Source organism: Nothobranchius furzeri, chromosome 10 (assembly GCF_043380555.1).
Source record: "Nothobranchius furzeri strain GRZ-AD chromosome 10, NfurGRZ-RIMD1, whole genome shotgun sequence".
Taxonomy (NCBI): Eukaryota; Metazoa; Chordata; class Actinopteri; order Cyprinodontiformes; family Nothobranchiidae; genus Nothobranchius; species Nothobranchius furzeri.
The window spans coordinates 44,551,183-44,577,820 of NC_091750.1; the positions used below are offsets into that span (position 1 = coordinate 44,551,183).

Here is a 26,638-nt window from a genome sequence, read left to right on the forward strand (position 1 = left end):
TTGTAATGACATATTAAATTGTGATTCTCGTTAGATCGTTGTCATAATACAGCAACATTTGAACTCTGGTCAGAATCTCCTTTTAGCCCACGCCCAGGAACTACTGTCAACATGTAGCAGCACTAAATAAAGCAAAGTTTTAACATTGATAACACAGTATCGCTGCACCAAAAGGATCCGGTAGTGAAGTCCTGTAAAAGTGGAAATGTGCCGTTTCACCAGTTGGGAGCCATTTCCGAGTGTGGTTTGTGTCGGGAATGTTGGAACAGAGGAGCTCAGCAAGAAAGGGCTGTAAGGTGATGGGCAAATAAATGATGCTGATGGTGTGGATGGTTGGAAAACATTCGGAGCTCATGCAGGCTGCGCCAGAGGTGAGTTTGGTTGAAGGTAGGAATTCGCAGCCACAATGCAACCCTTGGTCTGGCGGTACTTCAAGTTGGGCAGAGGACTGGAAAGGAACACAACAGCATCTTCTTCAGTAGGAAGATTTGTTGAACATCTGAATTTAATCAAAGGGAATATCACCAAATGTGAAGTTTACCTTTTAATATGTAATCAGTCAGCAGTGTGGGCACCTTCTCGCTGTCCTCCTTCATAGCATAGAGAACTACACAGAAGGGCAGGTCACTCAGTGACTTTACACTTTCTCACAAAAAGAAGAAACTAAACAACAAATCAGTTAGAGGCTTACTTTTTGTGAGCACCTGCAGGTCATCAACAGATGGAGGGATGGCTTTCTTCTCATATGGAATCACAGTGTTTAGATACTGGGAAACAAAAACAAATCACATTTACCGCCAAAGCCATACAGGGCTGTAAAACAGAAAGGCTATGAGAGATCAAATTACGCGTGTATAAAGTGTTAGCGTCAGGTGTCACAGCGTGTTTGTGTGGAAAAACATCCAGGCATCCAGGTCGTGGTAAAATTCTGCAGAGAAAACTCTGCAGGTTTCTTGTTAATGAATACACAGTAAATAATAATAACACAATTAAAATTAATAAAAATTAAATAAAGTAATAATAATAATACATGAAATTTGTTTTTATGTAAATAAATATATAAATACAAAGAGAAAGCAATTTAATAATAACTCTTTTCATTATTAGAGTAATACAAGTCCTTCTCAAAAAATTAGCATATTGTGATAAAGTTCATTATTGTCTGTAATGTACTGATAAACATTAGACTTTCATATATATTAGATTCATTACACACAACTGAAGTAGTTCAAGCCTTTTATTGTTTCTAATATTGATGATTTTGGCATACAGCTCATGAAAACCTCAAATTCCTATCTCAAAAAATTAGCATATTTTACCCGACCAATAAAAGAAAAGTGTTTTTAGTACAAAAAAAGTCAACCTTCAAATAATTATGTTCAGTTATGCACTCAATACTTGGTCGGGAATCCTTTTGCAGAAATGTCTGCTTCAGTGGGGCATGGCATGGAGGCAATCAGCCTGTGGCACTGCTGAGGTGTTATGGAGGCCCAGGATGCTTCGATAGCGGCCTTAAGCTCATCCAGAGTGTCGGGTCTTGCATCTCTCAACTTTCTCTTCGCAATATTCCACAGATTCTCCATGGGGTTCAGGTCAGGAGAGTTGGCAGACCAATTGAGCACAGTAATACCATGGTCAGTAAACCAGTTACCAGTGGTTTTGGCGCTGTGAGCAGGCGCCAGGTCGTGCTGAAAAATGAAATCTTCATCTCCATAAAGCTTTTCAGCAGATGGAAGCATGAAGTGCTCCAAAATCTCCTGATGGCTAGCTGCATTGACCCTGCCCTTGATAAAACACAGTGGACCAACACCAGCAGCTGACATGGCACCCCAGACCATCACTGACTGTGGGTACTTGGCACTGGACTTCAGGCATTTTGGCATTTCCCTCTGCCCAGTCTTCCTAGACTCTGGCACCTTGATTTCTGAATGACATGCAAAATTTGCTTTCATCAGAAAAAAAGTACTTTGGACCACTGAGCAACAGTCCAGTGCTGCTTCTCTGTAGCCCAGGTCAGGCGCTTCTGCCGCTGTTTCTGGTTCAAAAGTGGCTTGACCTGGGGAATGCGGCACCTGTAGCCCATTTCCTGTACACGCCTGTACATGGTGGCTCTGGATGTTTCTACTCCAGAATCGGTCCACAGCTTCCGCAGGTCGCCTAGGGTCTGGAATTGGTCCTTCTCCACAATCTTCCTCAGGGTCTGGTCACCTCTTCTTGTTGTGCAGCATTTTCTTTTCTGCCACACTTTTTTCCTTCCCACAGACTTCCCACTGAAATGCCTTGATACAGCACTCTGGGAACAGCCTATTCATTCAGACATTTCTTTCTGTGTCTTACCCTCTTGCTTGAGGGTGTCAGTGATGGCCTTCTGGACAGCAGTCAGGTTGGCAGTCTTACCCATGATGGCGGTTTTGAGTAATGAACCAGGCTGGGAGTTTTTAAAAGCCTCACCTCTAAACTACCTTAGACCCTGCGGTGTTCCCAGTGTGAATCCCAGTGGACCCACACTTCTATCAGCCCTCTGCTTCTACATAATCCAAGTCAGAGACACATTAGCTTTGAATATTTCTCTCTAGTCCCTCAGTCCATGAGCTCTAAAAGCTTTTAGCCCATCAGACCTCTAACCTCACGTGCCTCCTATCCCTCACACCTCCAGCCTCATCCATCTGGTCTCAAGCTTCTCGGGCCTGCTACACCTCAGAACTCAAACTCTTCTCTTGTAACAGAACACCACTGGCATGAGAGGTTCTCCGCCCAATAACATGAGAGAAGGAGAAACAGCTGGCTGCTACCACTTCAACTTTAGGACAAACTACCCGAGTCCCAAGAAGAAAAACGCCATTTGAAGTCAAGGACAACAAAAGACGTTTGAACGTTGCAAATGGCAGCTGGTGTTTAGCATTATCTGGTTATGCACAGCAGTGCAGCTTTCTAATTTGGGTAGAACCAGGGAAGATACCTGAGAATAGGGGTGAGTGTTCCATGACAGTGTTTGCATTCAAAACCTAGCTTGTTTGCAGAGTCGCTAAATAGCAGATTTAACGTGTTTTGGAACTTACCTGCTTCTCTGTTCCCGGGACTCCAAAGGTCTGTCTAATGCCAGTCTGCAGAATGTTGGACAGGCCCTCCATGCTGAAACGCTACAAGGTAAAACAAGAAGCAAACAAAAACGTTTATTCTGAATTGTCCATGTTTTTCATCGGGGGGTGGGGGGTAAAATGGCTTTCCCATACATGGGGTGCGTAGCTTCATATTTTTAAAGTAAATTAAAAATGCTTAAATTTGACTATGTTACTTTGTTCTGATACAAAGTAGATGACCTTTCATCTTTTTTATTCCCCTAAAGTCCCTATTATGGCCTCTACAGCAAAATGAATAATTTATGCAAGCCTACAGTAGAGGGTTGGTTTGCAAAGCCACACGAGGGAGTTGTCAATCTAAGAAAATGTGCCTCAGTCAACTGAGAACACCAACAGAGAAGAAGAAACGCCAGACATAAAATGGAGCAACCTGAACAAGTACTGGAGTTACCTAATTCTCGACTGCTTTCTACTTGTTAGAGAAAATGTGAATACCTCATGGGTATCAAGCTAACGTATAAAAACAAGTCATCAGTTGACTCTTAAATGATTGCAGTAACAGCGCTTGCCTATCAGCCATCAGCAGACTGGTCCCTAGTGAGGCAGCCATCACAGAGACCTGCTCACCTCGTTTTACCAGCGGTGGGCAGTCAGGGCCAGCAAAGCCTTCTCTGCTGGCCTAAACTTCCTCAAAAACGTAAATGTATTTTTTCCTTTGGTAAATATTTTTAAATCAAAAAATTTTCACTGGTCTATTTTCTTTATATCCTATTATACCCACTTGGTTGCGCTGCTTCCAGTGTTAAAATATCAAGGTTGGGTATTATCCAATCAGATTTCAGCTTTTGTTTTCAGGCAGATTAAGTCTGCCCTAGGCCTTCAGCATCAACCGAGCAGTCCACTGTCCACTGCAAGTGAACAGAGACAATCCAGTTGCGATAGCTAATCAGCTCACGAGTCAGCGTGGCCCACGCAAAACTTGACATGAACGCATCCTGTGATTGGATAAGCGGTAGTTTGAACTTTTCTAGCTCCATTAAGCAAAATATCAAAACTAAACACAGAGATTTGTATCTATAGACAGCCATCATGTATTTTTGAACACCTGATGGCTGAAATAGGAGAAGGGACAGACTTGGTTGTAAATTTACTTGCCACACCATTTTCAAGACGGACCTTTCAAGTAAAAGTGGATCTTGTGAGAGCAGGTCATCTGACTCCAATGCAAGCTGGCTTGTCCCAGCAGGGGAAAGGACTTGTTCGACATTTTCAGGCAAGCAACTATGAACGGTACCCGTGGCTAACAGCTTCAGAGAGCCGCTGCAAGTTATTCTACTGGGAATGCCTGTTGCTCGCATCAGATCGATTTGGTATTTGGAGATTTACTGGGTTTGCCAATTTAAGTTGTTTCACCAAGGCAACAAAGCACGGCTGGGCACATACAAGCTACGATGCTTTTAAAAACCTTTGGGGACACCCGAGTGGATCTGCAGCTCAGCAAACAGGCGCGCAGGGACACGGAGCTCCACAACGAAAAGGTAAAGAAAAATAGGGAGATTTTGAAAAGGCTGATGGATTGTGTCATGCTTTTGGGTAAACAGGAACTTTCATTTAGGGGACATGACGCTGACTTGCATTACCACCTGTCCACCATCAGGGTCTTTACTGGGACATCAGGCAGAATACAAAACAACCTCATTTATGCTATTGCTGAAGTGATGGAAGATGAGATGAAAATGGAGATCAGAAGAGCCCCTTTTGTCACCGTGATGGTTGATGAAACACCGACGTGAGAAACATGGCACAGCTGGCACTCGTCCTGCACAGCCGCAGGTGTCACGGAGCATTTAGTCAAATTTGTGGATGTAACTAGTGGCAGGCGAGCTGATAAACTTGACACACTTATTTTCCGTAATCTTGAGGAATATGAATGCTGTTTGGACAAAGTTGTTGCACAGTGTTACGATGGCGCAGCGGTGATGGCATCTGGACTAAACAGGGTGCAGACTAAAGTTAAGGAAAAGGCACCCTCCTGCGCCAACATGTTCAATTGTTTCGCTGTGCCATTTTCTCCAAAACAAATGCAAATAATGTGTTTGCTTAACTTATTTATTTTAGTGACTCATCTCTTAAACCCGTCTTTCATTTTTGAGATTTGACAGTATCCGTGGTCTTAGTTTCCTACTCCCAATTGTGAATGCGAGTTTGATTTTAAAGGCTCCGGAAATTAAGTGTCTTGACCAGCCACTGGTGTGTGTGTGCATGCGTGTGCGTGTGCGTGCCTGTGTGTGTGTGTGTGTGTGTGTGTGTGTGTGTGTGTGTGTGTGTGTGTGTGTGTGTGTGTGTGTGTGTGTGTGTGTGTGTGTGTGTGTGTGTGTGATTCTGTAAGGATTCTCCAGCTGTGATGTCATATTGATGGTATTTTAAGGTGCATTCGTTTAGATTGGACTGAATAGGAAATCACTGACGGCCCAGGGGTGGAACGCACCTCCCGCCACTGTGTTTTACACATGGTCCATGGGACAGTGAACAATTCTAGCCCAGCTGACCGAAGTGCATGAGACGGAGTGTATCTGTTTAGCAGAGCTGTTAGATAGGCCTTGTAAACATAGGATGGGATTTTAAACTGAGCCCAGTAACACACCGGAAGCCAATGCAAGGGCACCATGATGGACACACACACACACACACAAAGCAATGTATGTAAGACTGATGCGCAAAGCAGCATTGAGTCAAAGGAACGGATTGGTACCACTTATGCTGCCCCTGGTGGTGGAGGCAGTAGAAGGCAGTCTTGCCCTTTATTTATATATTTTATAGTTGAGATTGGACTCTACTTTTACACCTGATTCTATGGCTCATACAGAAATGGTGGTTATGGATGCTGCCTGAGTCTGGTTAGAGTAGCCAAACATAATGGCTTTGGTGTTCATTAGTAAGAGAAAGTTGTGTTCTTTGTGTTCTTTCCACACCTTTATCTCCCTCAGGTACTTGTGGGAGGAGATGGGAGTGAAGATGATGGAGATGATTGTAGAGATGGAAATGAAATGAAAACTAAAAGCTGCTTCATCATTGTGGAATCAATATGATATTTTTCATCTATTGTCCCACCTTGACAGGCATGGTGCTTGTCTTCTCTGAGCCTCCAGTCAATCCACAGCTCCCCCCGTTGGTGGACCCTGTTCCTGCCCCTTGCAGGCTGAGGGTCTTGTTTTGACATCTGCGTTTTCCGCTCTCTCGTTGCTCCTTCTGCCTGTTCTGCACCTCCATTAGTGCTGTTATGAATGTGTTCTTCACCTCTTTTTCAAACTCCAGCTCATCTCGACGTGCCAGTTGGTTGACCAGCTCCTCTGAGTACTCACAGATAGCAGACTCCACCCGCTGCAGCAGCTCAGCAAGTGATGGATCAGACATCAAACTCAGACCTACAGGATGGATTAAACAAGCAATGAAAAGGAAATTAGTGAGTCTGTAACAGGAATCAGGAACCAGGGTAAACAATCTGACACTTTTAGAGTTCTACAGCAGGACCACAACCAGTCTCACACTCACTGGCCCAATAAGTAGCTTTTAGCCACCGTTATAGTCGATGGGTTTGTTCAGTTCAATTCAATTCAATTTTATTTATATAGCGCCAAATCACGTCAAGAGTCGTCTCAAGGCACTTCGCATAATAAACATTCCTATTCAGGTCAGTTCATTAAGCCAATCAGAAATAATGTTTCCTATATAAGGAACCCAGCAAATTGCATCAAGGCACTGACTGTTTGTTTTCACCGGCTGCAAAGCAGGGCATCTTGGACGAAGAGTAATGTCACGTTGCTCCACTAACTTTACATTTATGTCTATGTTTTATGTGTTATGCTTCCAGAATGCATCAAGCTAAGCAGTTCTGATTGGGTAGAGAGGAAATGAAACATGGCAGTAGTGTAAAATATCCTGCAACTTTCAAAATAAAAGACACACTTAGATTTCCTATTGCTTAACTGGATAAAAAGATACGTGGCCTCTGTGGCTCAGAAAATTCACCATGGAACTTGTGGGAACATGCTGCCATCTTTCTCCTGGCATGTTATCATGTGACCTTCCAGGACTAGCTGCATCGAACACATCTTCACACCTGAGTGGTCCCAGTGGGATGAGACGCCCCTGCGAGTTCCCGGTGAAAGCACGTCTATTGTGCTACGCACCGCTTACGCATCTAGCGGAAAGCTCGGGTCAAACTTCACAAGCACAGTAAAACTTTTAAAAATTATTTAAAACTATTAAAAAAGAGAGTGAAAAGTTAAAAGGAATAGAAACGCATGATGCTGGTTATCTTACGTCAGATGAGAAAAAGTGGACACAAAAAATTTGTTATTTAATGGCCAGAGTTTCTATTTCTGAAAACTTCATAGAAGTAAACATATACATTTTAAAAAAGTGTAATTTTTTTTTTCGTAAAAAAAAATTATTGAGCCAACAACATGAACAACAAAACATAATTATTGTGATTGACCTTCATGGGAGCAGTTGTTGTTGGAAGCTTCTGACAGCTGTCTAATCTCCTCTATCAAGGAGGGGTTAATCCTGGAGGAGCAGTGGCTGCTCTCCTCATCATCATCTTCCTCTGTTTCAACAGGATCTGGTGAGTTCTCCATCATCTCCACGATCTCCTCAATCACCTATAGGAAAGAGAGAGACAGAGGAAATCTAAGGATGGACACAAAACTGATGGGAGAAATCTGTAAGACAGATAAGTTTGTAGTGTCCATATGTCAGGAGCCACAAGAATGCTAAAAGCTTCCTCTGTAGCGGTGGATGTCAGAGTTAAATCCATTATTAATGTCTGCACAGACGATGGATGTCTGAGCTGCTCCAACAACACCGCGGCGTACTGTCTGTCAGCAGGTTAATCTTGTTAGATGGAATTACTTTCAAATAAGTGAAGAAAGTCTCAAAAAAGCAATGTTTTGAGTTTGAGAGTAAAGTACAACACAAAGTAAAATAAGTACACAGTTTCTCCATGGAAGTTCACGTGAGTGGGAGCTCAGCATTGATTTTGTTTATGGGTGGAGCCTATTCCAGCATTCAGTCCATTTTACAGGAAGCCAGACATGATGAGCACAGCAGTTGAGCTCAGAGCACAGGAGAAGGCTGCTCAAGTACTTGAGATCAGCTTTGGTTTCTGGAAGACAAAACACGTTTCCAGGAAGAAACTTATTTGTCAAACTGCTCTGTTCATTGTTGAACTTACACACAAACTCCAACATGTGAATGAGAAACTTTCTGATTGGAAAAGGTAATGACCCAGCATGCTAAACCCAAGTTTAAATACAGAGCTATGCTGTCAACTATAAATCACAACGATGCACTTTGTTCATCACTCTGTGTACCGCTGAACTTGACAGCACCCGCCATGACATGACTTCTCTGTTGATGGACTACTTCCAGTCTGTCATCTACTCCGTTCCCTCTACTCCCTTACCCTGTCACCAAGGCCGTTTCCAAATTACTGAGGTTGGATAATTACTGCATAGGCGACTATCTTTCCGCTGCAACCAATAATTTAGCCCCAAGTGGTGCAATGAGTTTCTTCTTATTTCTTAAACAACCGTGGTCGTGGAAAATATGTGAGTCTGTGTGAGAAGGGTCAGATCACTGGCATGCATCAAGCAGAGAAAACATCTAAGGAGATGCAGATATGACTAAAACTGGGTTAAGAACTGTCCAACGCATTATTAAAATCTGGTCTGATGAGTCCAGGTGGACCCTGTTCCAGAGTGATGGTGCATCAGGGTAAGAAAAAAGGCAGATAAAGAGATGCACCCATCATGCCTAGGGCCTACTGTACAAGCCTGTGGGGGCAGTGTTATGATCTGGGGTTGCTGCAGTTGGTCAGGTTTAGGGTTAGCAACAGGATGTGCTCCAAGAATGAGGTCAGCTGACTACCTGAATATCCTGAATAACCAGGTTATTCCATCTTCCCTGATGACACGGGCGTATTCCTGGATGACAATGCCAGGATTCATCAGGCTCAAATAGTGAGAGTGAGGGGGGTCATACTGACCTGATCTGCTGTGATGAGAGGTTCTTCATTCAGGCAGTTGACTTTCTCATTCTTCACATTCATCTCCTCCTGTTTTTCTTGAATCTAAATAGTGAGAGAGGAAATAACTCACATCCAGGAAACTTCTCAGTGGCCTGGTGGTATCGGTGTCTGCCTGAGACTGAGATCAGGGTTCAAATCCAGTTGGGTCGTATCTACTCACACTCCCTGCATGACACTCAGCCCTAAGGGATTGGGGGGTTAAACATGAGCGCGGCCACTGCTGCAGCTCACCGCTCCCCATGGGGATGGGTCAAATGTGGAAATGTAATTTAACCTGTGTGTGATGATGACTAATGTGACTTTTACACTATGACTATATTTGTATGTGTGAGAGGGATTAAAGGGGTGAGTTTACTTTCACAATAGTAACATTAAGCTTAATGTTCAAGCAATTAGACAAAAATAGCCTAGATGTTTTGAGTTTAGCTGTAGTTTTAATTAATTTTGGTAGGGAGGGGACATACAGTAAATATACACAATAAAACGTCGTGCCATTGGAACATCTTGAACAATTCCTGGTGTAAAAACATACTATTGAGGAAAGGCTATAAATCACGGTGAGGTATGTCACTGCACACCATACTGGAATTAGTTATGTAATTAGGATAACCATTGGGTGTCATTTTTTATTGAGCAAAAAGGTGGATGTGACCAGCAACAGCTTGTAAGGGAGTCCTGAAATGGCTCATTCTGGAAGGTACTGAAAATGTCAAGACTAAAGCTGGTGAAATCTTGCAAATCTGGACAAATCGTAAAGAATTTACAACCATTTTTGTACACACCGATGGCTTTATAAAATAAAGTCATAATATGCCCCTTTACAGTTAGTCCAGCAATGGTGGCATTCCTCAGAACATGAACATGAAAATATTAATCTAATCTAATCGCTATGCTCAAACAGGACAATAGCAAGTGTTTTTATTGCTATCTTGAAACAAATAAAAAGAAGGGGTGGCATTTACCTCCTCGTCTGAAAGATTTCCATTGTGTCCATCAGAGTTGGGGCTGTCCCATGTGGAGATGTAGTTGTCAGTTAGGGCGCCCCACACACTGTGGCACGATACAAGCATAAATCACATTAAGGGAGGCAGGGGCCAAACTAACAAGAATGAAGCCACTATTGTAAATTGAGCAGTCAGAAAGTTTTTTTTAACAGGATAAACATGAATGAGTGATGTTTACTAGTTCATGTCAGTGCAAAGAAAAGTAAAAAGCTTCTATCTTCATCTTCAAGTTAAAAGTGAGTCACCTTTGTCTCTGAGCCTTTCTGTTTAAATTGTTTTCTTCCTACTGTTTTGAGGTCTTGGTTTGGCTAAACTGCAACACTATTTAATCTCTATTTAAAGTGCAAGTCACCCCAGAATTTTTTTTTTTTTTTTTTGCTGTAGACACTTGTAATCAATAATTTTGCAATTTAGTGCATCTTAGTTCAAATTTAAATATCCATCCATTCATTTTCAGCCACTTATCAGGAATCGGGTCATGGGGGCAGCAGCCTAAGCCGAGACGCCCAGACTTCCCTCTCCCCAGCTACTTGGGCCAGTTCTTCCGTGCGAATCCCAAGGCGTTACCTGGCCAGCCAAGAGACAAAGTCCCTCCAGCGTGTCCTGGGTCTTCCCTTGGGTCTCCTCCCGGTTGGACGTGACCGAAAAACCTCACCAGGGAGGCGTCTAAGAGGCCCGATGCCCGAGGCACCTCAACTGGCTCCTCCAACTGTCTAAAACTGTCAGTCTCGCACCCTCTTCAGGTAAAAACTCTGCACTGTATTAGAATTTGCATCTGCTATTGGCTAGGAGATAACCTTTGACTTCAGCTTGTACCATAAGGCCTGGGGCACACCAGAGGCGGACGCGCCACGGCGCACCCGCGCTGTAATTTTTAATAAAAGCCATTTTAGCTCATGGGAGTGGGCACATGGGGAGCGCTGCACCGTGTCCAAGAAGCGCCGCGCCGAGGCGCTGAAGATAGGCGCTGGCTCTATCTTCAGCGCCGCGGCACAGCTGTTTACAACATTGTGGAGTACTTTACAACAGACATTACGACGCTGGAGCAGTTTTACAGCACAAACCCAGCCGCAGGTTTGAAAACTTTAAAGTACTATTAATCTTAAAATATTTTAATAAATAACGTACTTACCCACTGTTAATAAATTAGAGTCTCACAAAACACGAAGACAAGTCTGATCACGTCTAAACGATAGACTCCCTTTCCGCTTCCTATTCTCAAGTCCCGCTTGATGTTGTGACTATCACTTTCCAAGAAGCGCTCAGCGGCGCGTCCTGTGTGACCATTCGATTTCTCAAAACCATCAATATGACAAAGTTCCTTAGGGTGCCTTTAGCTGCCAGTAAATTTAGCACCACTTTTGGGTTATTGGAGTCCCTCTCCTACCCTAGTGCACTCACAAACACCCAAGTATGCACACAACAGCCAAAGTGAAGATATCTTAATCCCTCCATGATCAGAAAGCAAATAAACTATGTGTAAAGTTGCAACTGGCTGATTAAACGTGACACTAAAATTCAAAAATCCCTTTCTAAACTTAATTTCCTGACTTGGTTCATCTCCCATGATGTTCTCTTGTTTTACAGTGTACATTACAAAACATGGCGACTTTCTAAATAAGGTGACATCATTTAGGAATATTTGAGGCAGCCAATGACTACTTCTGTATGGAGGAATTGGGAACACTGCACGTAAAGCATCAAATTCTCATAAGCCCAAATCTGACCAAATCAAATCTCAGTTAGTCTAACCAAATTTCCTCTGATGACCATGAATCAACATAAATACGTAGCGGTATACAATATAATGTATAAATGGCTGTAGATTAATGTAAAATAGATTTTAGATAGGGGGTCACTAACTCTTCATCCTGCAGCTGCTCCTCATCCTCCTGGTTGTGGGACTGACTGCGAATGGGAGCCAAGCCCTCCGTCTTGGTGTTGTAGTTGTGGAAGCAGACATTGAGCTTCTCGTCAAACTGATTGACCAGGTCCTCCATTGATTTGAAGCTCATCATCTCAGAAAAGTTTTCTAGCTCTGAGAAGTCTTCACGGTTGATGGGGAGGAGAGGGACCGTGGTGGTGGAAGAGTAAGAGGAGTGGTTGAGAGCAAGATGGTCCAGCTCATCCATCCGACAGGGTCGGAGGTCTTCAAACTCCTCATCCAAGCACACAATAGGGGCTTCCATCATGTCTCGCCTCAGTTTGTTGTCTAGACCCTGCACAGAACAATGAAAGTGGGTTGACTGAGTCACAGAAACAAGTAGAACAAGAGTAGGCACATCCCTGTGATGCTCAGGTTTGGTGAGGGTTTTAATTGTCAGAGAGAAATTTTGGAAATCTTGCACTGGTTGTTCAAAAGCATAAAGTCCTGATGTTCATGACTGACTTTTGCTCCATGACCCCACCCCGCTCTCAGGGAAATTAACATTGGATGCCATGATAAGGTGCTTCTTCCTTTAACTGCAGTTCTGCATGATTTTCATTCATTCATTTACTTAGGGACAGTGTGCATTAAAGATAATCTTACTAAATATTAATGGACTAATGGAAATCCATTAATGGAATATTAACGGAACATGCCAAATTATAGCAGAAATGTTAATTTACATCCACAGTCCCTAGACAGGTCACACAAAAGCATTATAGGACATAGAACAGGACACTGGAGACGGCTCTCCCTTGTACTACCTCCAACATGCCACCATCTAAAAGGCTAGGTTATCCAGGGTTATCTCTGTAGTTATGCTGCTATAGGCTTAGACTGCTGGAGGACACACTGACCACTTTCCACACTCGACTACTTTCTTCTACAATTTGCTCTTTAACTGTATTATTTCCTGCTATTTCAGCTGTTAACTTAATTTTCTCTCTAAGTGTTTTTCTCCCCAGAAGAAGCTACAATGATGTTCCGCTGAGCTGTGGTGGCCTCATGGAGGGGGCCATCGGCTTGAACACTGCTGCTAACCATTTAAACATTCTCCCTCTCCTGATGATAAGTTTTTACTTTAACTGCATTGTTGGTTCTTTTTTTTTAAACACTGTAACGTCCAGCAATGGTCAGTTTTTAGGTACAGTTTGACCATTCAACACCTATTCAACGTCTGGTCAAAAAGGAGACACAAGACTGCATGTGTTCCCTTTAAACTGGCCTGCCTCCATCCCACCAGCTGGAGCTCAGAGTCTCTGCAGCTCTAAACTCAGATAATGAAATGTCAACAATAACATTCTCTCCTCAAGGTCCAATCTTTCAGGTCTTCATGCCTCCATATAAGGAACACTCCAGCTCGGATCAGTTGCTAAATCAAAGAATGATTTACTAAATTAAATATGAACTTCTACAACCTACAAGTTAGATAATCATTAAATAAACATTTGTTTATTGCTACTTATAATAATTATAATATAATGAATTGTTTCATTAATCTGTGCTCAAGGATTGAAGTGTGAAATGAATGTTATGTTATGATTACAGTGATTGAAATATGTTTCAGCATGTTGATATGATGAGGTCATCACCACTTGCACTCACACAAGGACAAAGTAAGGTTAAGTTAAACCCATGACACATAAATAGTCTTTTACCCCAGATCAGAGCATTTGTATCAAAGAAGGCATGTTTCTGAGGTTGTCTTAGTAACCATTTCTCAACTTGTCAACCTTTGGTTGGCTACGCAAATCATAACATGAGAACATTAAAACTGGATCACTCTGGTGATTCAGCAGTTCTAGAGAAGCTTCAGGCCGGCCATCTGAAGCAAACCCCTCTTTAACCATCAAAGATTTTGACACGTTGTCAAAATCTTTTTGCACCTGCGGAGCTGATACACAGTTCCTGCAGAACAAGCTGATATTGTTTAGACTCCTTAAGAGTCCCAGAAGCGCGGTTCCATCCGTCTGTCATGACCCGAGACATCTCTGGACCGAAGAGTCGGTGCCACGGTATTCTACAGCCCTTCGGTTCCAGAGCTCAGCCGACCTCTCTGACCTTCGGATCCACCAAGAGGGTCTCCGAGAACGGGTGAAGTAGACACACAGATAGCATCTGGTGTGCTTTTGATAATAATCAACTTCATAGCTTAACGCAAACCAAATTCTTTTACATCCAGAACTCAGCTCGATAAGGGAGTTCTGACTAACACATCATTCACACATAGGTTCATACATCACCTTTAGTTCCATCCATCACAGTAAATGTTAGTTAACTTGTCATGTTTTAATGGTTTGTAAAATAAATTATTACTTTTATAAACCTGACTCTTTTCTGAATCAAAACAAAGTGTTTACAATCCCCTAATAATTAAAGAATCCTAGATCTTCTGATAAGCACAGAAAGACCAAGCTGGGTGATATTCTATATTTAAATAGAGTATCACAAGTCGAAGACACACAAGAGCAGCAAAACAAGAAGCAGAAAGCACAATAAAGAAGTCAGCCGTAACAGATCACTGCACAAGAGAAAACCATGTAATGGACTGGGACAATACAAGGATCATAAACACCGAACAACAGAAATACAAAAGATGGATAAAGGAAGCAATAGAGATAAGGAGACGTGGATGTGGGACCATGATCAGAGACGATGGGGTTTACACTTTGGATCGTGCATGGGACTGCATCATCGGAGAGGGGAGGGCCACCATCAGCATCAGCTCTGAGGGTGTTTGCAGCCGCGAACGAAACTGTCAGCAAGGTAAAGAGAAACATTTTCTATGTTTAAAAAAGAACCAGAAGTGCTGTTAGAAATGCAACACAGCAAGAACAAACCAAAGAAACATGTTACTTTCTTTGACATTTAATGTGCTACTACTAGTTTACCTGTTGAGTTAATTATAGATTCACTAAGATAAAGATAATGACATTTTTCTCTGGGCTACCCAGTGGTGCAGTGGTTAGTGCTGTTGCTTTGTGGTAAGAAGGTCCTAGGTTCACATCCCAGCCTGGGATCTTTCTGCACGGACTCTGCATGTTCTCCCTGTGCATGCATGAGTTCTCTCCGGATTCTCCAGCTTCCTCCCACAATCCAGAAACATGACTGCTAGGTTAATTGTTCTGTCTAAATTATCCTTAGGTGTGTGTGCATGGATGTTTGTCCTGTATGTCTCTGTGATAGACTGGCAACCTGTCCAGGGTGTACCCCACCTGCTTGCCCATTGACTGCTGGAGATAGACACCAGCCCCCTGTGGTCCTGCCTGGACAAGTGGGTTCAGACAATGGATGGATGGAGGTTTATCTTTTATTAAATAGAAAATCTATTAAGAAATCACAATGTAGCCATAGAAACACTACATGGTATATATGTTGGTGTGTGTCGATGGGCGTGGGTGTGTGTCGGTGGGCGTGGTTGAGTGTGAGTGTAGGTTTAATGGGTGTGTGTGTGTGCGTGTGTGTGTTTGCGTGCGTGCGTGTGTGTGTCTGCTCTGTCTTCTCGGTCCCCAGTGAGTCGTGGTGGACGGCTGCTTATATTGAGCCAGGATCCTCTGGAGGTTTCTTCCTGTTAAAAGGGAGTTTTCCTCTCCACCGTCACTAAATGCTTGCTTAGTATGAGGATTGCTGTAAAGACTCTGACACTAGTCACTGACTCGATGCAACCTGCTGGGTTCCTTATATAGGAAACGTTTTACTGATTGGCTTAATGAACTGACCTGTGTTGGGATGTTTCCTGTGTGAAGTGCCTTGAGATGACTCTGGTCGTGATTTGGCGCTATAGAAATAGACTGAACTGAATCCAAAAGGAACACATCACAAGGCACGCCTTAGTAACAGATCAGTGGTTACATGGCTGGTCTGCTTTAGCCAATTTTTGAGTTGACATTTGAAGGTTTGTAATGTCTACACTCTTTCTGAAACATTTCAGTAAGCATTGAGTCTGGTTCATTAAAGGGATACTAAGCTGTTTTAGCTTGCTTTTAGCACCCCCTAGTGGTCTGTTAGGACAACCAAAAGTGAAACTCGCCGTGCGTTTGACTTTCTAACACCTTAATCTAACAGCTGAAACGTCTCCTCAGCTTTCATTAGTGTCTGCAGGAGTGGTTCGTCACTAAATCAAACAAATCAACTGTGTTTACTGGTCAAACTGGGCAGGAAAACATTTTTGATCCAACAAAATGAACTTTGCAGATGTGTTTGTCTTTGTTCATATTTAGAGTGAGCATTTCAGCAGAAGGCTGGGTGAGGCACTGCTTTTACAGATGGGAGAGGAGCTCTGCTGGACTGAAGCCAACAGTAAGTGGGTGATACTAGGTGACTCCATTAAGAAACAAGCTTCTTCTTCCTCATTACTCAGCAAAGTGCTGCTATGTCTGCTGGATATCATGTTTCCTCATCTCTACGCTCTGCTGCTCTCTGTAAGCTAGCTGTTTGTTTTGAATGTCTCGTTCTCATTATGCTTAATCATGTTTTCTGATTCATTTTTTGGGAAAATTATTTTTGTGCTGATTAAATGAGAGGAAATTGTTCGTGCCCACTTTCTTCCCTTTAAGAGGGTGACAACATTTGTGTCAATGAGCCAAAATCAGTGTGGACTTTTTCTCTTTTTATTATTTACTGATTATTTCCACCTCCCTTAGAATCAGCTCCAAGTAAAAAGCACCATATTGATGTGTGGTAGCTATTACTATTGTTGAGCAGTGGCACTTCTCCAGTGGGCAGGACCTTCCCACATTGGGCAGACACAGCTGAGGTTCATCTCCAGGGGTAGCAGTAGCTAGGAGGTAGAGAAGGTTTTCCAGCATTTGGAAGGTTGTAGGTTAGATCCCGGCTCCCGCCAGAGAATGCTGCTGTTGGGTCTCTGGGCAAGACACTCATCACTTGGAGGAGAACACTTAACTATTGTCCTTGACAGCTGTTACACATGGCCCAGTATCACTCTTCAGCAGCCACAAAGAGAGTAGCTGGCAGTTGACACTGTACATCTGTAAGAAATTAGCGCATGGGGGCACAAGAGAGCACCCCAAGACGTGCCTGAGAAGCCACTGGTGTGCTCAAGATGAATAAAAGAAGAAAACACAAAAGATTTCAGTAAAAGCAGATGTAAATAAAAGGGTCTTCATCTGCTTTTAAAAGGTGACTAGACTGTTAGTAATATTAAAAAAAATAAAGAAAGTTCATTCTAAAGTCGGGGTACAACAGCCTGGAAGGAGCGATCACCTCGACTTTTATATCTGGTCTTTGGAACTTCTAGAAGGTTCTGGTGTGTGGACCTGAGGGAGCGGGTTGGAGCATAAGGCTTTAACAGTTCAGTAATATGGGGAGGAGCTTGACCATAGAACCCTGAATGTTATAATCAGGATTCTAAAATGGTCTCTAAAGTTAACGGGTAACCCGTGCAGAGACATTAGAATAGGAGTGATGTGTGCTCTTCTGTTTTATCCAGTTAGGAGCCTCACTGCAGAGTTCTGGACCAACTGCAGGAGGTCATGGTCTTTTTCGTTAAAACATGTGAAAAGTGTGTTGAATAGCAGACGGAAGGAGATGAAGGAATGGATGGCCATTTCAAGTTCATGTTTTCACACCAACCTTCACAGTTTGGAGAAATTTCTTAAAGAGCAAGTAACCCCCAAATTAACTTTTTTTTGCTGATAAACTAAATAAACGAGTGTCTAATTGTACTGTAGACACATGTAGTCAATAATTTGGCACTTCAGTGCATCTTATGGGCCATTCCCATCTGTACCGGGTCGGCCCGGGACGGGTAGCCCCAGTCGGCCCCAGCCTGGCCCGGTTGATTCCACACATCCTTGCCTTAAGCCCATGTGGGCTGATTCTACCCACCAATCAGAAGCTTGCTCTAATGGAAGGTGTGAATTTGCCGTCAGCAGTGGGTGTGTTGGCCCTGGTCGGCCTGAAGCAGACCCCCTCGAGAAGAGGGCTGGGAATGAGCCTTGGTTGTCCCGGAAAAATACCAGGCCACCCAGATATGTAAACAACCTACGCTACCCGGCCCGGGCCGACCCGGTACAGATGGGAATGGCCCATTAGTTAAAATTTAAATGTTCTGCCTAAAACTGTCAGTGTTGCGCCGTTGTCAGGTAAAAACTCTGCACTGCATTTGAATTTAAATCTGCCACCGCTATTGGCTAAGAGGTATGCTATGATGTAAACTGGTACATTATGATGTCACAATGCCATTGTGAGCCTGTGTGTGTGCGTACTTGTTAGTGGCTCCGCCCTCTCGGTCTGCCAGGCAACGGCATTTGTTGCATTTTTCAAACATGAAGTGGGAGTGGGGTAAGTTTCTTGTAGGGGGTGACTTGCTCTTTAAGTGATAAAACTGTTTCGGACCAATGTTTTTGAGTGACCATCAAGAGACATTGATTGGTCAAAAACAACAACCAAATTCCTTAAGTTTGTCTTGATGGCGGAGGATAAATGATCAAGTTTTGACTAATCAGTGGAACCATGCTCTCAGGGGCAACGATCAGACATTCAGTCTTTTCAGAGTTTAACTGAAGGAAATTATCTTCTAGCCAGCTGGTGATAGCTGAAAGACACTCTAATAATTCAGACAGTTTATAAAATTCAGAATCCTTAAAGGAGCAGTACAGCTGAATATCATCAGCATGTAGGTGATAAGAGACATTATGAAAATAATCAATTATCTCTCCTAGACGGTGTATGTACAGTAGAAACAACAGTGGACCCAAAACAGAGCCTTGAGGTACCCCACAAAACAGATCAGTAGAATCTGGCATGATTTGGTTTCTGCAGACACCATAACTTCTGTTAGAAAGGTACGATCTAAACCATTCTAGAACAGCTCCAGAGATCCCCACCGAGACACAAAGTCTGTTAGTGTTGTGATGAACAGTGTCAAAAGCTGCAGAAAGATCTAACAATACTAATATATTGTTGTGAATTCCCCATTGTCTGCAGCCATCATGATGTCACTGGAAACTTTAAGCAAAGCTGTTTCTGTTGAATGCTTTTTACGAAAACCAGACTGGAATTTGTCAAACCTGTTGTGTAGTTCCAGAAAAGTAATCAGTTGATCTGCCACAACCTTTTCCAATAGTTTAGAGATAAAGGGTAATTTAGAAAGGGGTCTGTAATTTTTAGGCTGAGAGAAGTCCACACTGGGATTTTTAATGATAGGTTCAACAACTGCATGTTTGAAAACAGAAGGTACAGAGCCAGATTTTAGAGATAGATTAATAAAATCCGCAATGCAGATGGCAGAATATCAACAGGGCATTACTCCTAGTCCTCCGCTGATTCTGTCGTGATATTCACTGCATGCTTAAACCTCTGCCTGTCGTGGGGTTTGTCATTTTTCCTGTTCCGTCACTTCTACGCACAGTTGACCTTTCTAGGGGACTCGGTCCGCAATGTCGGGGGGCGCCTAACTCGAGCCATTGCACCGGTTCGTGAAGCACTGGCTGCCCAGGTACCTCCGCCTGAGCCGGCCGGTCCTGCACCTCTTCCTCCTCCACCTCCTCCACCTGCACCTCCTGTGCCTTCAGCTAGAACGTCGAAGGTGGAGCGATTTCTATTGCCAGAATCGTCGGCTCCATAGTTATTTATCTCGAGTTAAACACGTTGTCTATGTTTGTGTGTGTGCATGGTTGTCTTTCCTGTTTATACATGACGTGCAGACTTGGGTGATTTGAGATGAACATGCTGTGGGTTCCTGAAGTCAGGTAATCAGTTAGTTGACAGTAGATGGATTTAGTCCACATTTTACTGTTATCCAAATTGTTTTTATTTTCACTTATCTTAATTCCTTATGGGAACATTCACATGTAGGTTGATTACTAACTTCACTGATTTACATTTTTAGTGCGCTTTGACACTCATATATCTATATTTTTCTAGAACGTTGTCACAGTGATAAAGTTGAAAACTTTATGATTAACTTTGTTAATTTACCATCACGGGCTAAAACCATTTTGCCCTTCATTTTGATTACATTTTTACTTAGTGCAGTGATTTCTCCAACGCAGTATAGGGTTTTCTTAATTTTGTTCTTTTGGCAACACTTTTTGCGTTACACATAGTGTATTGCACCCATTTCTTCGTTTAATGCTAATTCACATAATTCCTACACATAGTACATGCAGGTACTCATAGTGCTAGGTTTCTTTTTGTTTGTTGATTTGCATTAGACGCCATTTTGTTGTGTCTACATTGAAGTGCCCTGAATGATCCTGCTTCCTGGGGGTGGACCTGTGACTCGTCATCGGATTCTACTCCTCCTGATTGGTGCTCTGGCTCGTGGGACCTAGACATCCGTTTGTTCCGGCATGACTGCTGGGATACTTCGCTCGCTGGGACGACCTACCTGCTGCTCTTTCCTGTGCTGGATTACGATAAGTGCAATTATAAAGATCAATACACTGTTTTGGTAGTATTCCCGACCCGTGGATATATAAAGTTTTGCTCCTGCTTCAAATTATTACTTCCACTGGGATATCGTGATAATCTACTGACTTGTGTGCTTCCCAAGGAGTATGCAAGACTGTTCTTTGGTGTGGGGTTCGTACCTCACAACTGTTGGCCTCTTCCTGGGGAATTGCACCCTGCTCTGCCGTCGGAGTCCTTCAAGACTCTGGTTTGTTCAATGTCAGGTGGTCTCCGGACGGACCACCGTGCCCTTGAAAAGGGGGGTATGTAACGTGATGAAGGGGCTATTCCTCCAAGGTTATTTAACCTCTCTCCACAAATGCCTCTGACACAGTGCTCGAGTGCATGAGACTGCCTCAAGGTCATGCATTTGCTTCTAAAACTGTTGACTTTCCAGCAAGAGAAGAATGAAGATAAAGGACTCTTTTCTTTTATTAAATCAAAGAACTCTATTTTTATTAAAGCTAATCAAAACAAGTGTTAGTCAATAATATAATGTTGACCGATCTGTGGAATAACAATGTTATGATTAATATGCTTTAATAAGTAAATTACTTTAATCTAGTTCACTAGACACACTGATACACGTAATGTAAACGCAGGACACATTGCTGTTACTGATCCAATCAGAACCTTCCTTTCTGAAGCGTGGCATAGTCTCTGTGGTGTTTATAAATCTGCCTGCTTTGATTCGACCAGAAATCAAAACATCCAGATTAATTTAAACAGTCCAACGCCATCTTATGTCAGTTCACAAGATCTCACTGGAGATCACCTCATGCTAAGCGGAGTATCGGACCGGCCATCCGGACTTCCCTTTTTAAGCTGAGAACCAACAAGCTGGATAAAATCTGTTGCATTTTACCAACCAAGCAACAGTTCTTTTCAGAATAAAAGCTGAACTCACTGACCCAAGGAGGGTCCCTTTTGACGCTGTCAACCAACTGTCGCTTTTTACCTGGAGACGATGCGGGGACTAGTTTGTCGTACTGTTGACGCTGTACCACTGGCTCCAGTACCGAAACAAGGGTCCGAGGACCTGGCATTCTGGATCTGTACGGGTGTCTCATCAAGGGTATGTGTGGAGCGGCAATATGGTGTCTCATGTGTTTATGAAACTCTGATCAAACTCTGATTGTAGCTAGGAGCAAAACATCATTACATCATTCAGACTTGCTTCTCCGGATGTGAGAGTTCTGATAATAACACCACTCACACACACCACCCATCTCAAGTCTCATTTACACCAGATCCATCCACTATTAGAGTTAGAGTCAGTCTCGTTTAAAACTGCTTAAATTGTTTAGAAATAAATCATCTTAAACATTTTAAAGGTCTGATTCTTCCCTTGTCTCTCAGTTAATACAAAGTGTTACAAAATCCCTGCAATAAAAAGTTCCAATCTTCTGGTTAAATAACTCAGTGGTCCGTAAGATTGATTTCATACTCGATATGGAATCTTAATGTCTCACGGGTCCTTAATTAGATGTAAATTAACTTCTTTTACATAATGGCAGATAAAATTTTTGCTGGTGTATTTAGAGTAAAAAAATTCTAATACATTAATTCAAGGAATAAGTTTTCAGTGTCAAAAATTCTACATATAAGAAAATGCATATTCTGGTCAAACTGTTATACTTCCATACCCGCTTCGTAACCAGAGGGTTGCAGGACTAAGCCCCTTTCAGCCTGTCGCAGTTGTATCCTTGGCCAAGACTCTTCACCCTCCTCGCTTGCTTGTGGTAAACTGAGGGACCAGCGGCGCCCGTGTACAGCAGCCTTGCCTCTGTCAGTGTGTGGCTACTATGTGGCTTATTACCACAAGTGTGTGAAGCGGTGAATGATGGTTGCATTGTAAAGTGCGTTGAGGGGTTTTATGATTCTTGAGTGCACTATATAAATACAGGCTGTTTACTATTTACGAGGATGGCCCAAACCACAGGGATTCTGGGAAAAAGAAGGCACATCTTTACCAGTGAAACACTGCACACTTTACACTCTCAGTGTTTCCCCTGCATAGGCTCAGGTGTGGCACTGCACCACGGCTAAAGTTCTAGTACCACGACTACAAACCACACCACCCCCCACCCCCACCCATACACACACACACACACCGCTCTAACGGCAGGCACATGGCAGCAAAATGGTCTGTGAATGTGCCCAGGAAGGCCTCAAGTGCGTGGTACAAAAGTTTACAAATAACTGCCGAACTGAGACAGACAGCATCGCGTCATCGACAGCAACGCATGCTGCTGGTTTGAAATAAATTTGCATTCATTGTTGCTTTGTCTAAAAGTTTCAGAGAATCAATTAATTATCCTAAAATGAACTATTTTCATTAGAAACTACTTCTTTTCTGAAAAGGAACTTAAGCATTTTCACCCGCAGCAATGGATTGTGGGTAATACCACAATGAAGTGAAGTGCGGACCAAGGGTGCAAAAGGGGCATGATCAACTTACACACTTAAACATTGGTGCACCCTATGCATTTGCACCCCTGGTTGAGATTGCACAATTGAAGGGCGTAAGTGTGAAAGTGAGAGAATCGGGATGGGGCCAACGAATTGTGCATGCAGTAAGGCTCAGTAGGCTCATTCTATTATCTGCCAGTTGGAGGCTTCCCCTAATGATACACATGATTTTTGGTGATGTATTTCGGATTAGAGAGAGAAGGTACAAACTGGGAGGGAAATACAACTCAAAGCAGCTTTTAGCACAAACATGTATCAGTTTGCGGGGGGACTTTGTGGAACGGCTTGCGTGAAAAAATGAAGGAAAATAAAACATTGCACAATTTAAACATTGATCAGTATAAGATTGGTGAGATCACATATATATAAAAGGAGATATGTTAGATGACATAAGAGCCTATTTGTATTTGTAGGTAGATAGTTCAAACATACTGAAGGGTGTGTGTGTGTGTGTGTGTGTGTGTGTGTGTGTGTGTGTGTGTGTGTGTGTGTGTGTGTGTGTGTGTGTACAGGTAAAGGGATCTGTGTGACATGTGTAGCACTTTTTAGAAATGGTCTGGATTTTGCATTTACTGCTCAGCTTGGAGGGTCAAGAGGAATTTCTACAAGCAGCAGAAATTATTTACATTAGAGAAAATAAAAGTGTTCTTAAAGTAAAATAGGTTTATTCGTAGAGCATCTATTAGAGCAGAATCACAAGGTGCTTTGCATCAAAGTGATATGAAAGTCACAATGAAAAATACACAGCTGCTGGTATGAAAGTCCTAGAGGTGTTAGTCTCAGGTGTCTCTTCCTGCTCCATTAGGCTGCAGGTATGGAAAAGGAAGTCAGCAGATCTGATGTAATAAAGCCTAATTATTAATTTTTTTGTTCCACATCAAACACACAGAGCTGTTGTTTCAATGCAAATGCTATTTCGCCTGATTTGTTTACATTAAAATACATTAAATATCTACTTTTAACAAATGTGTTTCACCTTTGGCAAAATTTCAAAATAAAAACAGTATTTGTCAAAAAAATTCTAGGAATTTAACATAGGGTAGCAACACAAAATGTACTCATGGGTCAGCCGTTAAGGGCCAAAGCAGAAATGATTCATGGTCAGACTTGAATCACCGGCCAAATAAAACAATGTGTGCTTTTTCTCACATGAGCACAGATGCTGTGGTTCCTAGCTAGAGGCACAAAGCAGACAAAAAACAAAGCCAGTGAAGGCCATTGGCCCCCCGGTGGGGGAGGGAGAGGAGCAGCTAAGAGGGAGGGAGGAAACCACGGTTACAAGACAGTGATGATGTCGGATGATGCACATAGAGGTCAGGGTAGAAGGAAGGATGAATGCATTCAGTGAAAATGTAAATTACCTGATGGTATGGAGCTGTGGCTGATTCTCGATCAGTGTACAGAAGATCTAGAGCTAAGAGGGACTGCTTTCCTTGTAGAAAAAATAGTAGAAACAGTAGCAATTACATTCTTTCCAGGGTGACAAAGTAAGAAAGAAAACGGAGGTAAAAATGTCAGCGTGGTAAAAGACTTGTATCCCTTTATTTATCCATTAGCCCACCAACACCCTTCTCCTCGCTGTCACAGCCCGTTGTTTTCAATAGGCAGCCAGCTCTCCTCCAACAGAGTCTGCGCGCTGCTGGGCCACTGACGACATGAGCTCACCCTCCCTCCTTTCCTAGCCTTGCTTTCTCTCTTTGTCCCTCGGTTAGCTCCTCTCCTTTCATCCAGTGAGCTCGTATTCATGAGGTGATGACGGAGGAGAAAAGGAGGCTGTAAGGGTTAGGTACAACAACAGCTGTAATCGTACATAAACTGTGTGTGTGTGTGTGTGTGTGTGTGTGTGTGTGTGTGTGTGTGTGTGTGTGTGTGTGTGTGTGTGTGTGTGTGTGTGTGTGTGTGTGTGTGTGTGTGTGTGTGTGCGTGCGTGCGTGCGTGCGTGTTTGTGTGTGTGTGTGTGTGTGTGTGTGTGTGATTTTCTATCCATTTAGGCCTAAAAGAAGACTTTACAATAATATTTTTTCAAAATATTTCCTGTAAAATCATGTTCACTTCAACCTTGGAACCATGTTTTCTTTTTGGTGACTTCGAGAATCCTCTTATGTTTTGTACACATCTGCATCACCTCACTCCTGCATCTTTCAGCATGGATGGAGTCCATCATCTCTGGCATGTTGGCTCCTTGTCTACACACTGCTCTGGTTGGTGGAGTCTTGTTTAAGTTGGTGGCTAAAACTCTTCACTTTTTCACTGCCGTCAACCAAAGAAAGACTATCCAACAGCTCCTCAGACAGGTACAGCTTGAAGTCTGTCAAGGTGCTGCTGCTTAGTTCAGCACTTCACCGTCAGATTTGTATTAGATCAAAGCATTTGCCATGGCAACATAAAAAAAGGAATGATCAGAGATGATTGTTGTCTGAATTATTGTGTTATTTTGTCCTTCTGCAGGTCTGCAGGTTCTTTCTGTTAGCTTTCTCCTCATCTCTTCCTTTCTTTTTCTACTTTCCCTTTTTTTCTGTCTCAGTGTCCATTGGGTTTAAAATAAAGCAAAGCAAATTTTGTAAAGTTTTCAGGTGGATTTGCTCCTCTTGTGGAAGGCTTGTTTTTTGGCACTCAGGTAATTCAGATAGCTTTACTGCCGGACAGAACATAGTACAAAAAGACAAGCCCAACTCCACCCCTCTACCCAAAGGAATCTGTTCCACTTGTCTTTGAAATCAATAAATTGTTTGCAGTTTCTTTAGGTTGTAAAAATAAAAAATAAATGTGTAGTTGTATTACAAAATCATATATAGTACCGCTTTTATTTATGGGCAGATAGCCACAGAAACCACATTTTTTATGTGAAACCTTTGCCTCTGTTACCAGCTTCTATCTCTGCTCTGAGGGAGTTTCTCCCAACTTCAGCTTTGTACTTCATGAACACTCTGGCTTCTTCCTGTTCAGTTTATTCCCTTCTTTTCATCTAATCCACAATGATGGAGAAAAGGAAACAGATTACAAGGCGCCATCTGATTTTCACATGAACCGTCAGAACTTTGGCAGCAAAATTACTGAACACTGGGTGGGTTAAGATTGAGTTAGCTAACATGTTATTATTATCTGACTAAATATTATAACATTGAGTGATAGTAGTATCATATAGGAAAATACTAGTACCTTTTAGGTATCTTGTTGCAGACTTTTTACACAACACTAACAACCTGAAGCCTTTTTATAAGATAAACTTTAACAGCTCATCTCTAAGTGAGAAGCTTATTTAACTCGCTTTCAACTAATAGGAGATAAACTGATATAGCTCTCTGTAATCATAAATAAGGTGTAATTCTCTCGTAAGGAGCTTATAGTTGATTCATTTTTGTATTTTTTTTGTCCAGCTCTTATTGTTATTATTAAAACCATCATCCCATTGGAACATAAACTCTACAGGGTCAACTTTATTCTGTCGTTACAAAATATAAAGAGAGGCTCCGCAGTGCCCAAGAGGCGCGTGCTCATTACAAGCTCGTGCCCGACGCGCTCTGCTCGTACCACCGCACCAGCGAGCCGTTTATTCAGACAATAATGGCAATGGCAATGATAATGCTAACGTTGCTGTTCTGTTCTTATTTTAATGAGAATGGCGGCAACACAGGCGCGTTGCTGCCCC

At 42.6% G+C, this 26,638-nt stretch overlaps 1 protein-coding gene across 1 annotated transcript; it reads right to left on the reverse strand.

Annotated features, from left to right (window-relative positions):
- Positions 1-239: 239 nt before the first annotated feature.
- Positions 240-24,552, reverse strand: fez1 (fasciculation and elongation protein zeta 1 (zygin I)). The gene is made up of 10 exons (XM_015960690.3): positions 24,351-24,552; positions 12,039-12,394; positions 10,134-10,221; positions 9,130-9,213; positions 7,579-7,744; positions 6,192-6,505; positions 3,060-3,140; positions 692-767; positions 542-607; positions 240-448 (listed from the first exon to the last, which is right to left on the reverse strand). Exons 2-10 carry the CDS (start codon positions 12,365-12,367, stop codon positions 432-434), a joined length of 1,221 nt encoding a protein of 406 aa, XP_015816176.1. The 5' UTR covers positions 12,368-12,394; positions 24,351-24,552; the 3' UTR covers positions 240-431.
- Positions 24,553-26,638: the final 2,086 nt, after the last annotated feature.

Excerpts from the sequence above, each read along its gene's own strand:
- fez1 (XM_015960690.3), bottom strand. The coding sequence starts at position 12,367 with ATGATGGAAGCCCCTATTGTGTGCTTGGATGAGGAGTTTGAAGACCTC. Across the intron at positions 6,506-7,578 it reads CAACAACTGCTCCCATGAAG|GTCTGAGTTTGATGTCTGAT; the intron begins GTCAATCACAAT and ends TCCATCCTGTAG. Across the intron at positions 608-691 it reads CCTGCAGGTGCTCACAAAAA|TTCTCTATGCTATGAAGGAG; the intron begins GTAAGCCTCTAA and ends CCTTCTGTGTAG.